This window comes from Perissodus microlepis, chromosome 12 (genome assembly GCF_051167445.1).
Source record: "Perissodus microlepis isolate ML-2025 ecotype Zambia chromosome 12, ASM5116744v1, whole genome shotgun sequence".
NCBI classification, from domain to species: domain Eukaryota; kingdom Metazoa; phylum Chordata; class Actinopteri; order Cichliformes; family Cichlidae; genus Perissodus; species Perissodus microlepis.
This window is the reverse complement of record NC_140472.1, coordinates 18,300,726-18,312,327: the sequence shown is the minus strand read 5'-3', so window position 1 is coordinate 18,312,327 and position 11,602 is coordinate 18,300,726. Positions and strand designations below refer to the sequence as shown.

Sequence of the window (11,602 nt, the reverse complement as noted above, 5' to 3'; positions counted from 1 at the left end):
CTGGTTGGAAATTGTTTTTTTTGTCGTTATCCCATATGGGAAATGTGTATCTGGTAGTGAACGTTATGTATGTCTGCTTTAGAATTGCCTTAATCCACACATCCCCTTCACTTTAAGTTCATTGTTTCACAGATGACTCCCGTTACCTCCTGGTGGGCGTCTCCCAGACAAGTAATCACATTTCAGACTTAACTGCTGTACAATCAGATTCACTTCTTTGAGGTTCTCATAGACATGCTCTGCGTGTATGTTGATAAAATGAAATGATGAGAGCAATTTTGTGCTCTTAAATGACTTATTTGCATCAGGATCTCAGCAAATGTTACATTTAGTTAGTATGGTTTGTCAGACAAATTACAAAAAACTATTTAAGCTGTATGCTGTGAATCTTCACAATTTTTTTTATATGGTGTGAGTCTACAGTTTCTAAAATGAAGTGACTTTCTGCCAACCTTCATAGCAGATCATTTGATCATTCGACTTGAGGCTTAAATTTTTGTGGGTTTTTTGTTTTTTTTAAACCACTGACATCTGTATTGCTCCTTGGCAACCAGATGGATTCACACTTCCCCACAATCTTGTTACAGGAACCATTTTATGGGAAATGTCTGCATTATTCGATTACTGTTCATAGCCCTCCTTGTGTTTCTCCTGGTAGTTTCCTCCTGTGTGCTGAGCACATCAGACTGAAAGAAGGAAATGAATCAGATGCTTCAGTTTTATCTTTGTCACAATTTCATGATTTTGTTTTTCCTTTTTAAAAAGTCCCACCAGTCCTTATGTTTGAACCAAGTTAAAGGTTATTTATTGTTGGATTGAATGTCTACAATACATCGACATATGCTGTATGGTTTTTATTTTTTGGTAGCACTTTAGAATAATGCCATACTATCAAACATTATTAAGGTATTAGCAAGTGCCCAAATTCATCATTTATATAGCATTACTCCTCCTTAGTATGGCCTTTATAAATACTGATATATATTATGAATATGATTATTACTAGCAGTGATGTGGTAGCAGTGATAGCTGTACATGATGGATAAACATCTGTATTTATAAACGGCATGCTAAGGAGAAATAATGACATACAAATGATGAATTAAGCACTTACTAATGTTTCCTAGTGTGGCGTTGTTATAAAGTGCTGCCAGTCTTTTTCTCATGACAGTGTACTAAAATGGTTTGCTGTTTTCAAAATAAACACATTCTCTATATGCTGTTAATATATTCTGAGGTCGTGTCAAGTTAAAGAGAACTAACTGTCTTATGCAAAGATTTCCACAGGGATCTCTTTCTTTTCCCAGTTTTTATCCCCACTAACATCAGCACAGTGTCAAAGTGAGCTGTCACTGACACCTGAGATGCAGTTGCTGTTTGCCACAGTTGGTGGTGGGGAGTCCATGCACTTGGCCAGCGAGGACTTTGGTCACAGCGGTACGCCATCTGACAGGTCAGAATGGTTTGAGCCGAAGCTGTTGATGTAGCTGAGCTCTGTGGGTATGGGATTTGTGGGCTCCTTGATCACCTGTGAAAGGCAGAAGATAGTATTAGACAAACATATCTCACAAAATAGTCCCTAAAAATAAGAAAACGGTCACCAAAACACAGCTATACAGTTGTATGATTTGTGCCTGGAGCAAAGTAATGAAGCCAGTGAGCTTCACAACGTGTGTTAGAGTCTCATGGTTATTGTCCATAAAATGACAAATGTAGCCCTGACTTTGACCACAGTTTAAGTGAAGACCCATTAGCTGACCATTAAGTCTATGCTTGATTAAATCTTGAACAATACTGTAGGAGCAGCGATTCTTGTGAATTGTGAAAAGATAGATAACAGACGCCTCCCCATGAAATCAGCTCATCAGTCCTTCAGGCTGATGAGCTAATAATTGACAGCATTCTCCACAAGACCTGGAAACAAACTAGATTTCTTCTCTGGATGGACGATTTCATTCTATTTATAAAAGTCTTCTACTGGATATAGAAGCAGATTCACAAAAACAAATGAAACTGAGTTGTGTTGAATGAATAACGCTTTTTTTTTTTTTTGCTCACTTCATCAAACTTTCTCTCACTGTAGACTTCATTCTTGTCGATAAATGTCAGCATGATCCAGTCGCAGATTATTGTGCACTACAAAAAGGGGAGATGAAGCAGAATAACAATTACACTAATTGAACGGTGCCGCTTTAATGTCTCAGGATAAAAACAAATTAGTCAATACTCACAATCCCAACAGAAGTCATAGCAGTCACTGTGCTGATGATGGTTGGAATAGGACTAAATTTACCAGCCTGCACAAAAATGACACACAGTTGTTATGGAGTTGTACATCTAGATAGATAGATAGATAGATAGATAGATTTTTTCTTTGTTCCCACTGTCAGTAGACTGAAGCACTTGTTTATAGGGGGTCCTCTGATTGTTGCGGTGTTCCCTGTATTATTGTAGAGTCTTTAGCTTACAGCATGTTGAGGTGACTGTTGTTGTGATTTGGCACAAATTGAATTGAAATATTGGGGGAAAAAATCGTAGAAAATTGAAAATGTTTGTAATACTAAAGAGTTAATTCCTAATAAACAAAAAAAACAACATAAAAAAATATATTTTGATAGATACAACAATAAGCAGGTCTAAAGTAGAATCTACTCACATGTCCATGAACTATGATGTCTAGACGGATACCATAGGCCTTGATTAGTGTCCGAGTTTCTTCCCCATTCTTACTGTAATATTTGGCAAACCTGTAGAATTACACATAAATTATTACAACAAGAAAAAAAAAACAGGTGAGCATAGCACAAGAGCGTTTTAAAGACTGTTTTAAAAATAAAGTATAAAAGTCAGCGTTGGACGCGGGTGCTAACCTGTAATAATAACCAGCGTCGGGCAGATCCTTTCGGAGGTCAAGGCGACGGAACGAGTATGTGGGTTTACAGTGTGAGGGATCCAGATCCAAGTTACACTTCCAGTTGATGAAAACACCGATCACTCCTCCCTGAACTCAGACAGCATGACAGTAGTCATTTTTAACCCTCGTGGGTGCCATTCTTAAGACATCATGTAAACAGCAATATCCCAGGAGAAGAATATAAAGTATTCAAACTTTATCAGTAACACAAATGAAATACGTGCCTGAGTACTTTCTGGGCAAATCCTAAAAGTAATCTTGGGAAAATTCAAACACCAAGACACCAATCAGATTAGAATTAACTAATGAGAAATTTGGATAGAGACGGCACAAACCATAATGATATTACCACATAAGAATCTGCAAAACTGTAAAATAAGTTTCATATTTACTGAAGTGTTACAATAGCTGATTTGGGACAAATCGCAAGAATGGCCTTTCTGTCTAAGTTTTATATGTCTATTTTATGTCTATATGAATTTTATTTATAGAGACATAAATTTATTCTAATTTCTATTGTAATTCTAAGATTTGTTCTAATTTTAGATTGCTGGCCGGGGGTTGATGTTGATCCACACATTTTTAAATGAGAAACACTCTCCACAAATGAAATCTTGTGAACACTATGCAGTGCAGGCATCATACTCACGGTGTTGCAGAGCTCACTAAAATTCTCCCTCGCTTGTGCTGCGATGTATCCCAAGCGGAAGATGGGACAGTAGGGGTCACGCTCCTCATCATAGTGACACTTATTCAGGTATCTCTTAATGTCTCGCTTGTTTCGGGCATCCTTAATATTTCCCCTGCCAAAGACAAGAACATCAGTATCTGCAGCTTAAATGTCCAGAAGTATTAACTTCTATGTGACCCTACCTCAGCACTTTAAATTTGGGGAAGTGGATAGAGTTCCTGATGAACACTGTGAAATTGATGGCCTCCTCTAATGGTGGTTCTCTGTTGAAGACAGCAAATATTTAACATTTCCTTAAAGTGACCTTGAAGTGGTTCTTGCATCTGGTTCAGGTTACACAATTTGTTTGACTGGTTTGGTCATCATTTGGTCAAAGTAGTGACCAAGAAACTGATAATATCTTGTCTCCAAGGAAGCACAGTCGATCTGTTTTCTCACATAGAGAAGGTTCTTGGTTCTTTCAAAAAACCCAAAATATGTGAACTTTATTGTGTTTTACTCATGTGGATGTGTCTTGATGACTAGTTTTTTTTTTTCCAAGCTGTATTTAATGATGACTTAATATTTAATGCTTTACTAATTTTACTAGTTATTACACAAGAGATATCTTTTGGGGGTGGAAGCTCCAGTATTTCCCATTTCTGTAGCATAATATAAAGATTTCAAGCTTAAGACTGCCACTGCAGTAAAAGCATAACCAAACAGAAATCTACTCCCTTTAGAGATCACCACAGCAGACTATCTGGCCCCATCTCAACTTCCCTATTTCAAAACTGCTGTATGCTGTATGTACTCGTTTCTAATCTTGCACATCCTGGTCAATTTCAGTGAAAATCTTAACATTTTCTGCTTTGCCACCTGTCTTTTTGTCAAAATCATGCATCAAGCCAAATCTCTTGTAAATTTTACTTTTCACTCTTGCTGCTATCATAGTCACAAATCACCTCTGACACCCTCCACCCTGCCTGCACTCTCCTCTTCGCCTCTCTTGTGCACTGTGGATTTAAATGTTTTTAAACAGGTTTTTAAACTCATCTTACTTCACTACCTCTCCTCCTTGCAGCTTCACTGTAACATCTGTTTCCCTCATTTACACACGCATTCTGTTTGCTTCCACTGACTTTAATATCTTTTTTCTCCAGAGCATACCTCCACCTCTTCAGGCTCTTTTCCACCTGCTGCCTACTCTGAGCGCAGATCACAATGCCTTCTGTGAACATTACAGTCCACAGAGACTCGTGCCTGGCCCTATCTGTCGGCCTGTCCACCACTGCAAACAAGACAGGGCTCAGAGCCAATCCCTGATGTAATCCCACCTCCACTTTAAAAACATCTGTCACTCCTACCACACAACTCATCCTACATATTCTTCACCGGCCTCTCAATTCCTGAAGACTACTTAAAGAAATTACAAGAAAGCTTGGCTGAGTGTGTTCAGTAAATATTGACTTTCAAGCTTGTTAGGACTGTACCATTTTGTTTTTGCCTTCATTTCTATGTATGTTTGCATATGTTTTAATAAATCGCTGCACCAATTCGTATTTTATTTCATGTTAGTTTCCCATGTTTTTGGATATTTAGGCTCAGTTTGAGTCTGTTTAGAACTTGTATGGATTTTTAGAGCAATGCATATATACCTGACATGATGCTGATGATTCTGTAGCACCCATCTTACCGTACTACAGCGTATTCCTCAATCGGACACCAGCTTTGTATCTCACAGGTTTTAAAGGTGTGGTTGTAGTACTGAACACATCTGCCCGTCCTTCTGCCTGTAGGAAAGTGTTTGAAACAAAGGGTGGCAAATACAAACCAAAAAAGGCATGAAGAAAAATTAGATGAGAAGTGAAAACATTACCGTGGCCACTGAAGTTGACTTCCCCTTCAACGCAGTCAGAATCGGTGGTGCAGTTGGCATCGGCAACATTAAAATGCTAAAGTGAATAGAGAAACATGTCAGTGATGGGAGGGAAAAGGTGTCTTTGTTACTCAGTAGATTTTAGTTGACCTCTCACCTCAGCACAGGTGCCTTGTCTCTGATTGAACGTGAATTCTCGTCTCAGTATTGTGCTAATCACATCGCCACCCTAAACAAAAAGGGGAAAAAAAGACTTAAAGTGGTTAACTCAAGCATGAGCTATGCTGCACAAGTTTAATGAAGAAATCACCTCTGAGGGTTGGGCATACTCCACAGTGTCCAGGATCTCATCTCCATGAATTGCTGAGCCTTTCATGAGAGTATAAACAGAGCTCTCTGGACGGGTTTCGCTCTCTTGGTATGCTTTCTCACTTATAAAGACATACCTTCAGGATGATAGAAGAGACAGCGGTAATATCACATTTTCTACCATGATGTCAGTTTTTATTGGAGGTGTCATGTTACACTGGATCTGCTCAGCCCTCTTTGCTGAAGCCAAGAAAAGGTGATGATGTACTTTAATTCAGGGCATTTAGTTTATTTCAAATCTGAAACACTTTACATCTTTTCTCCTTGGATAGCATTTAAATCTCTGATAATATAGAGAGGGGATGAGCCACACTCAGTTGGATTGTTGAATTTTATGCTGTTAATTGCAAATTGGATGCATTTCCTCCCCACAAAACTGCACTACATGAGTTCAAATTTAAAGCCGTAGTGTATTTATTTTATCTGCATGAATATTATTCATTAAAAAAATGCTTTTAATTTTACTGTAATTAAATTTAAAAGAAAACACATTTAGACCAACAGATCTAACAGAAAAAATGTAGAAAAGACAAAATAAACCTTTGAATTTCATATATTGTCCACACACCTGGTCATTAGACATGCAAAAGTACAAACATGAAGCTTACCATATGAAATAAGTGATCACAAGAAACTGAACACCCCTGTAAATCACGCCAAGAGTTCTGTTCTTAACCACCATCACCTTGGGGGTCTCATAGTCCCAAAAGCCATGAATATACTCCTTCAGGAAGTTATGTAGCCCCATGATGATTTTATGGCACGTTTCCGTCATATCCTCAGATGTTCTTGTGAAGTCTTACGATTGAATCTGTATATTTAGCTTTAAATATCTGTCATTGTGTCTTTTTCTCCGCTCCAGCCTGCATTTCTCTCAAGCATCCCTGGCACCAGTGAGTGAACGAGAGAGTAGGGGGTGGGGTCCTGATGTGGTTGAAGGCAGGCTTCATTTTTTTTTATGCCACTCTATTCTGATAAATCAGCTTTATGCCTGGATCAGCTTCTCCCTGTACAAGACTCTTTTAACTTTCATTAACTTTCACTGTTATTAGGTTTTTTTTTTTCTTTCTTTTTTTTTACATAATGGCTTACTTTGCACATAAACTGTTTTTAAATTGTCGATTTTAAATTGAAATGACTGGCTTTGACCCCTGTGTGTTGGTCTGGATGTTTATGGTCAACTGTCAAACCTGCAGAAAGGTGTGATGAAAAAAGGGATGCCAAAGAAGTACAATAACCTGTCCATACCTGAGGTCTTAGAAACTGCCAAGCAAAGACTCGCAGCCTTGGGTAGCTGCTGGGAAAGGTATACCAGAAAGACTGAAGCCAGGAGAATAAACCATCCAAGGTACTCTTAGTGGCAGGGAAACAATATGAGAACAACAGCCCCACCAATGCTGGAGACCTAGCAATACTGGAAGACCATGTGGGGGATGGATGCAACCTATAGCAATAATGCTCAGTGGCTAGTAGTAGACATCCGAGAAAGGGTCTTAAGCATGAAGATTTGGACAGCACCAGCCCTTGACATGATACACAGATACTGACTAAAGAAGCTAGAAAGCCTCAAGAAAGCCTCTGACTCAATGACTCACACGTGGATCCTGGAATGCCTAGAACTGTACTTTTACTACTCAATCAGAGCATTCGGAGTGCTTTATACAGCATCCCTCATTGACCCATGCACACCCATTCATACAAGCCCTTTTTCTATGCTTAAGTGTTTTCTATCTAACATTCACACTTGGATGGATGCATTGGAGAGCAACAAGGTGTTAATATCTTGCACAAGAATATTTGGTATGCAGTCTGGAGCAGCCACGGATCAAACAACCAAGAATCCAATTAGTAGGTACTCTAGCTTCTGAACTACAGCCAACCCTGTACATCAGGAAGATGCCAACAAATGACCATGTGCTTAGCAAATACTTCAGGCATCAGAAACATGAGAAAGAAGAAGAGCAAGAAGGGGAACCGTCATGGAAGGACAGGCCCCCGTACAGTATGTACCACCGGCAGATAGAAGAAGTGTCTGTTATCAAGAAATCCAACCAATGGCTGGATAAAGCTGTACTGAAAGACAGCACAGAGGCACAAATCATGGCAGCGCAGGAACAAGCTGCAAGTACAAGATCCATAGAGGCCATGGTGTACCACACCAGCCAAGACCCCAAGTGCAAGCTGTGCAAAGATGTCCCTGAGACAATCCAACACATAACACCAGGGTGCAAGATGGTAGCAGGTAGCGCATGCATGGAATGCCATAACCAGGAAGCTGGTATATACAGATATATCTGTGTCATTTATGGTCTGAAAGTAGTGGTGAACAAAAAGAGGAAGACGGCCATAGTGATAGATGTAGCTAGGATAGCATCATCAGAAAGAAGAAGCTCAAGAAATACCATGGGCTGAGAGAAGAGCTCGAGAAGATGTGGAGGGTGAAGGCAACAGTGGTCCCAGTGGTAATCAGAACACTCAGGACAGTGACTCCCAAACTGGGCGAGTGGCTTGAGCAGATCCCAGGAATGACATGATCTCTGTCCAGAAGAGTGAAGTTCTGGGAACACCAAAGATACTGGACAGGACCCTTAAGCTCCCAGGCCTCTGGTAGGGGAGCCAAGCTTGAAGGATAAAGACTGCCTACAGGGCGAGTGGGGAATTTAAAAAATATATATATATGTATATATATACATATATATATATATATACATATATATATATATATATATATATATATATATATACATCCATCTTCATCCGCTTTATCCGAGGCCGGGTCGCGGGGGCAGCAGCCTAAGCAGAGAGGCCCAGACCTCCCTCTCCCCAGCCACCTCCTCCAGCTTATCCGGGGGAACACCAAGGCGTTCCCAGGCCAGCCGAGAGATATAATCTCTCCCAGCGTGTCCTGGGTCTGCCCCGGGGCCTCCTCCCGGTGGGACATGCCCGGAACACCTCACCCACGAGGCGCCCAGGAGGCATCCTTGTCAAATGCCCGAACCACCTCAGCTGGCTCCTTTTGATGTGGAGCAGCAGCTCTACGCTGAGCCCCTCCCGGATGGCCGAACTCTAAGGGAGAGGCCAGCCACCCTTCGGAGGAAGCTCATTTCTGCCGCTTGATCTCGTTCTTTCGGTCACTACGTCCCTACCCTAGGGACGTAGATCGACACTCAGCTCCCTCTTCACCACGACGGACCGGTGCAGCATCTGCATTACAGCAGCCGCAGCCTCAATCTGTCTGTCGATCTCCGGCTCCCTTCTCCCATCACTCGTGAACAAGACCCCGAGATACTTGAACTCCTCCACTTGGGGCAGGAACTCATCCCCGACCCGGAGTGGGCACTCCACCCTTTTCCGGCGGAGAACCATGGCCTCAGATTTGGAGGTGCTGATCCTCATTCCCACTGCTTCACACTCGGCTGCGAACCGTTCCAGTGCGAGCTGGAGGCCCTCACCCGATGAAGCCAACAGAACCACATCATCCGCAAAAAGCAGAGATGAGATTCTGAGGCCACCAAAGTGAAAGCCCTCCGCCACTTGGCTGCGCCTAGAAATCCTGTCCATAAAAATTATGAACAGAACCGGTGACAAAGGGCACCCCTGGCGGAGCCCATCATCCACCGGGAACGAGTCCGACTTATTGCCGGCAATGCGAACCAAGCTCTTGCAACGGTTGTATAGGGATCGAATGGCCCGTAGCAATGGCCCAGACACCCCATACTCCCGCAACACGTCCCACAGGACACCCAGAGGGACACGGTCGAATGCCTTCTCCAAGTCCACAAAACACATGTAGACTGGTTGGGCAAACTCCCATGCACCCTCAAGTATCCTTGAGAGGATAAAGAGCTGGTCCAGTGTTCCACGACCAGGATGAAAACCGCATTGTTCCTCCTGTATCCAAGGTTCGACTAGCGGATGAACTCTCCTTTCCAGCACCCTGGCATAGACTTTCCCAGGGAGGCTGAGGAGTGTGATCCCCCTGTAGTTGGAACACACCCTCCGGTCTCCCTTCTTAAAGATGGGGACCACCACCCCGGTCTGCCAGTCCAGGGGTACTGCCCCTGATCTCCACGCAACATTGTAGAGGCGTGTCAACCAGGACAGCCCTACAACGTCCAGAGCCTTCAGGAACTCGGGGCGGACCTCATCCACCCCAGGGGCTCTGCCACCAAGGAGTTGTTTAACTGCCTCAGTGACCTCGCCCCCGGAAATTGGCGGGTCATTCCCCTCATCCCCAGACTCTGCTTCCTCCTCGGAAGACGTGTCAGTGGGATTAAGGAGGTCCTCGAAGTATTCCTTCCACCGCCTGACAATTTTCTCAGTCGACGTCAGCAGCGCTCCGCCAGCACTATACACAGTGCAGGTAGAGCACCGCTTTCCCCTCCTGAGACGCCTGACGGTTTGCCAGAATCTCTTCAAGGCAGTCCGAAAGTCTTTTTCCATGGCCTCTCCTAACTCCTCCCACACCCGAGTTTTTGCTTCAGCCACTGCCCGAGCCGCATTCCGCTTGGCTTGTCGATACCTGTTGGCTGCCTCCGGAGTCCCACAGGCTAACCAAGCCCGATAGGACTCCTTCTTCAGCCTGGTGGCTCCCTTCACCTCTGGTGTCCAGGCACCAACCACCTTGCGGCCGCAGCTCAATGCAGCAGCTTCGGCAATGGAGACGCTGAACATGGGCCATTCGGACTCAATGTCCCCAGTCTCCCTCGGAATGCTGTTGAAGCTCTGCCGGAGGTGTGCGTTGAAGATCTCGCAGACTGGGGCCTCTGCTAGACGTTCCCAGCACACCCTAACTACACATTTAGGTGCACCGGGTCTGTCCAGCGTCCTCCCCCGCCACCTGATCCAACTCACCACCAGGTGGTGATCAGTTGACAGCTCAGCCCCTAGTGTCCAGAGCATATGGTCGCAGGTCTGGTGATACGATTACAAAATTGATCATCGACCTGCGGCCTAGAGCATCCTGGTGCCACGTGCACTTATGGACACTCTTATGTTCGAACAAGGTGTTTGTTATGACCAAACTGTGATTTGCACAGAAGTCCAATAACAAAACACCGCTCGGGTTCAGATCAGGGAGGCCGTTCCTCCCAATCACGCCCCTCCAGGTCTCGCTGTCGTTACCCACGTGAGCATTGAAGTCTCCCAGCAGGACAACAGAGTCTCCTGCAGGTGGTGGGCCTGCGGGAGGATGGGCCCATGTCTCCTCTTCGGGCTGTGCCCGGCTGGGCCCCATGGACTAAGGCCCGGCCACCAGACACTCGCCCTCGGGCACCCTCCCCGGGCCTGGCTCCAGGGCGGGACCCCGGTAACCCTATGCCGGGCAGGGTAAACTGTTCCCTCGATGTTCTCTTCATAAGGGTCTTCTGAATCGCTCTTTGTCTGGTCCCTCACCCAGGACCAATTTGCCGTATATATATATATATATATATATATATATATATATATATAGCTATATGTTTTTTCAATAAAGCTATAAAGGTAGCTCGTTTGAGTTTTGGACGAAATGCATTCTGGGATATTGCGTTTCGTCATTTCGAGCTGATTGGAGACCAAAACAGCCAATCTGATTTTTTTTGCATCCAAGTCTGTGATTGGTTGGTTTTGTGGCACAAATATAACGGTGTACAGAAAGAGTTGAACGCGAATGGGCAGAAATGTTGAGAGCGCAAAAACTGAGCAAGAGGGGCTGCTATTGTGTGTGTATGGATAATAGCAAACACTGAAATACGTTTTTTGCACGCAGCAATGAATTTTGTTCACTCAAATT

General features: G+C 43.4%; 1 protein-coding gene across 1 annotated transcript; it reads right to left on the bottom strand.

Annotated features, from left to right (window-relative positions):
- Nucleotides 1–816: 816 nt before the first annotated feature.
- p2rx2 (purinergic receptor P2X, ligand-gated ion channel, 2) lies at nt 817–6,705 on the bottom strand. The gene is made up of 12 exons (XM_084946901.1): nt 6,441–6,705; nt 5,774–5,909; nt 5,621–5,692; nt 5,464–5,539; nt 5,281–5,377; nt 3,788–3,868; nt 3,564–3,717; nt 2,871–3,001; nt 2,657–2,747; nt 2,232–2,297; nt 2,059–2,136; nt 817–1,528 (listed from the first exon to the last, which is right to left on the bottom strand). The coding sequence occupies exons 1-12, from the start codon at nt 6,605–6,607 to the stop codon at nt 1,430–1,432; spliced, it is 1,248 nt and encodes a 415-aa protein (XP_084803027.1). The 5' UTR covers nt 6,608–6,705; the 3' UTR covers nt 817–1,429.
- Between the last annotated feature and the right edge of the window lie 4,897 nt (nt 6,706–11,602).

Bases quoted from the DNA above. Each gene is read 5' to 3' on its own strand.
- p2rx2 (XM_084946901.1), bottom strand. From the start codon at position 6,607: ATGACGGAAACGTGCCATAAAATCATCATGGGGCTACATAACTTCCTG. The intron at 2,298-2,656 runs GTGAGTAGATTC...ATTTTTGTGCAG, and splicing joins ACATCATAGTTCATGGACAT to GCTGGTAAATTTAGTCCTAT. The intron at 2,137-2,231 runs GTGAGTATTGAC...CCCTTTTTGTAG, and splicing joins CTATGACTTCTGTTGGGATT to TGCACAATAATCTGCGACTG.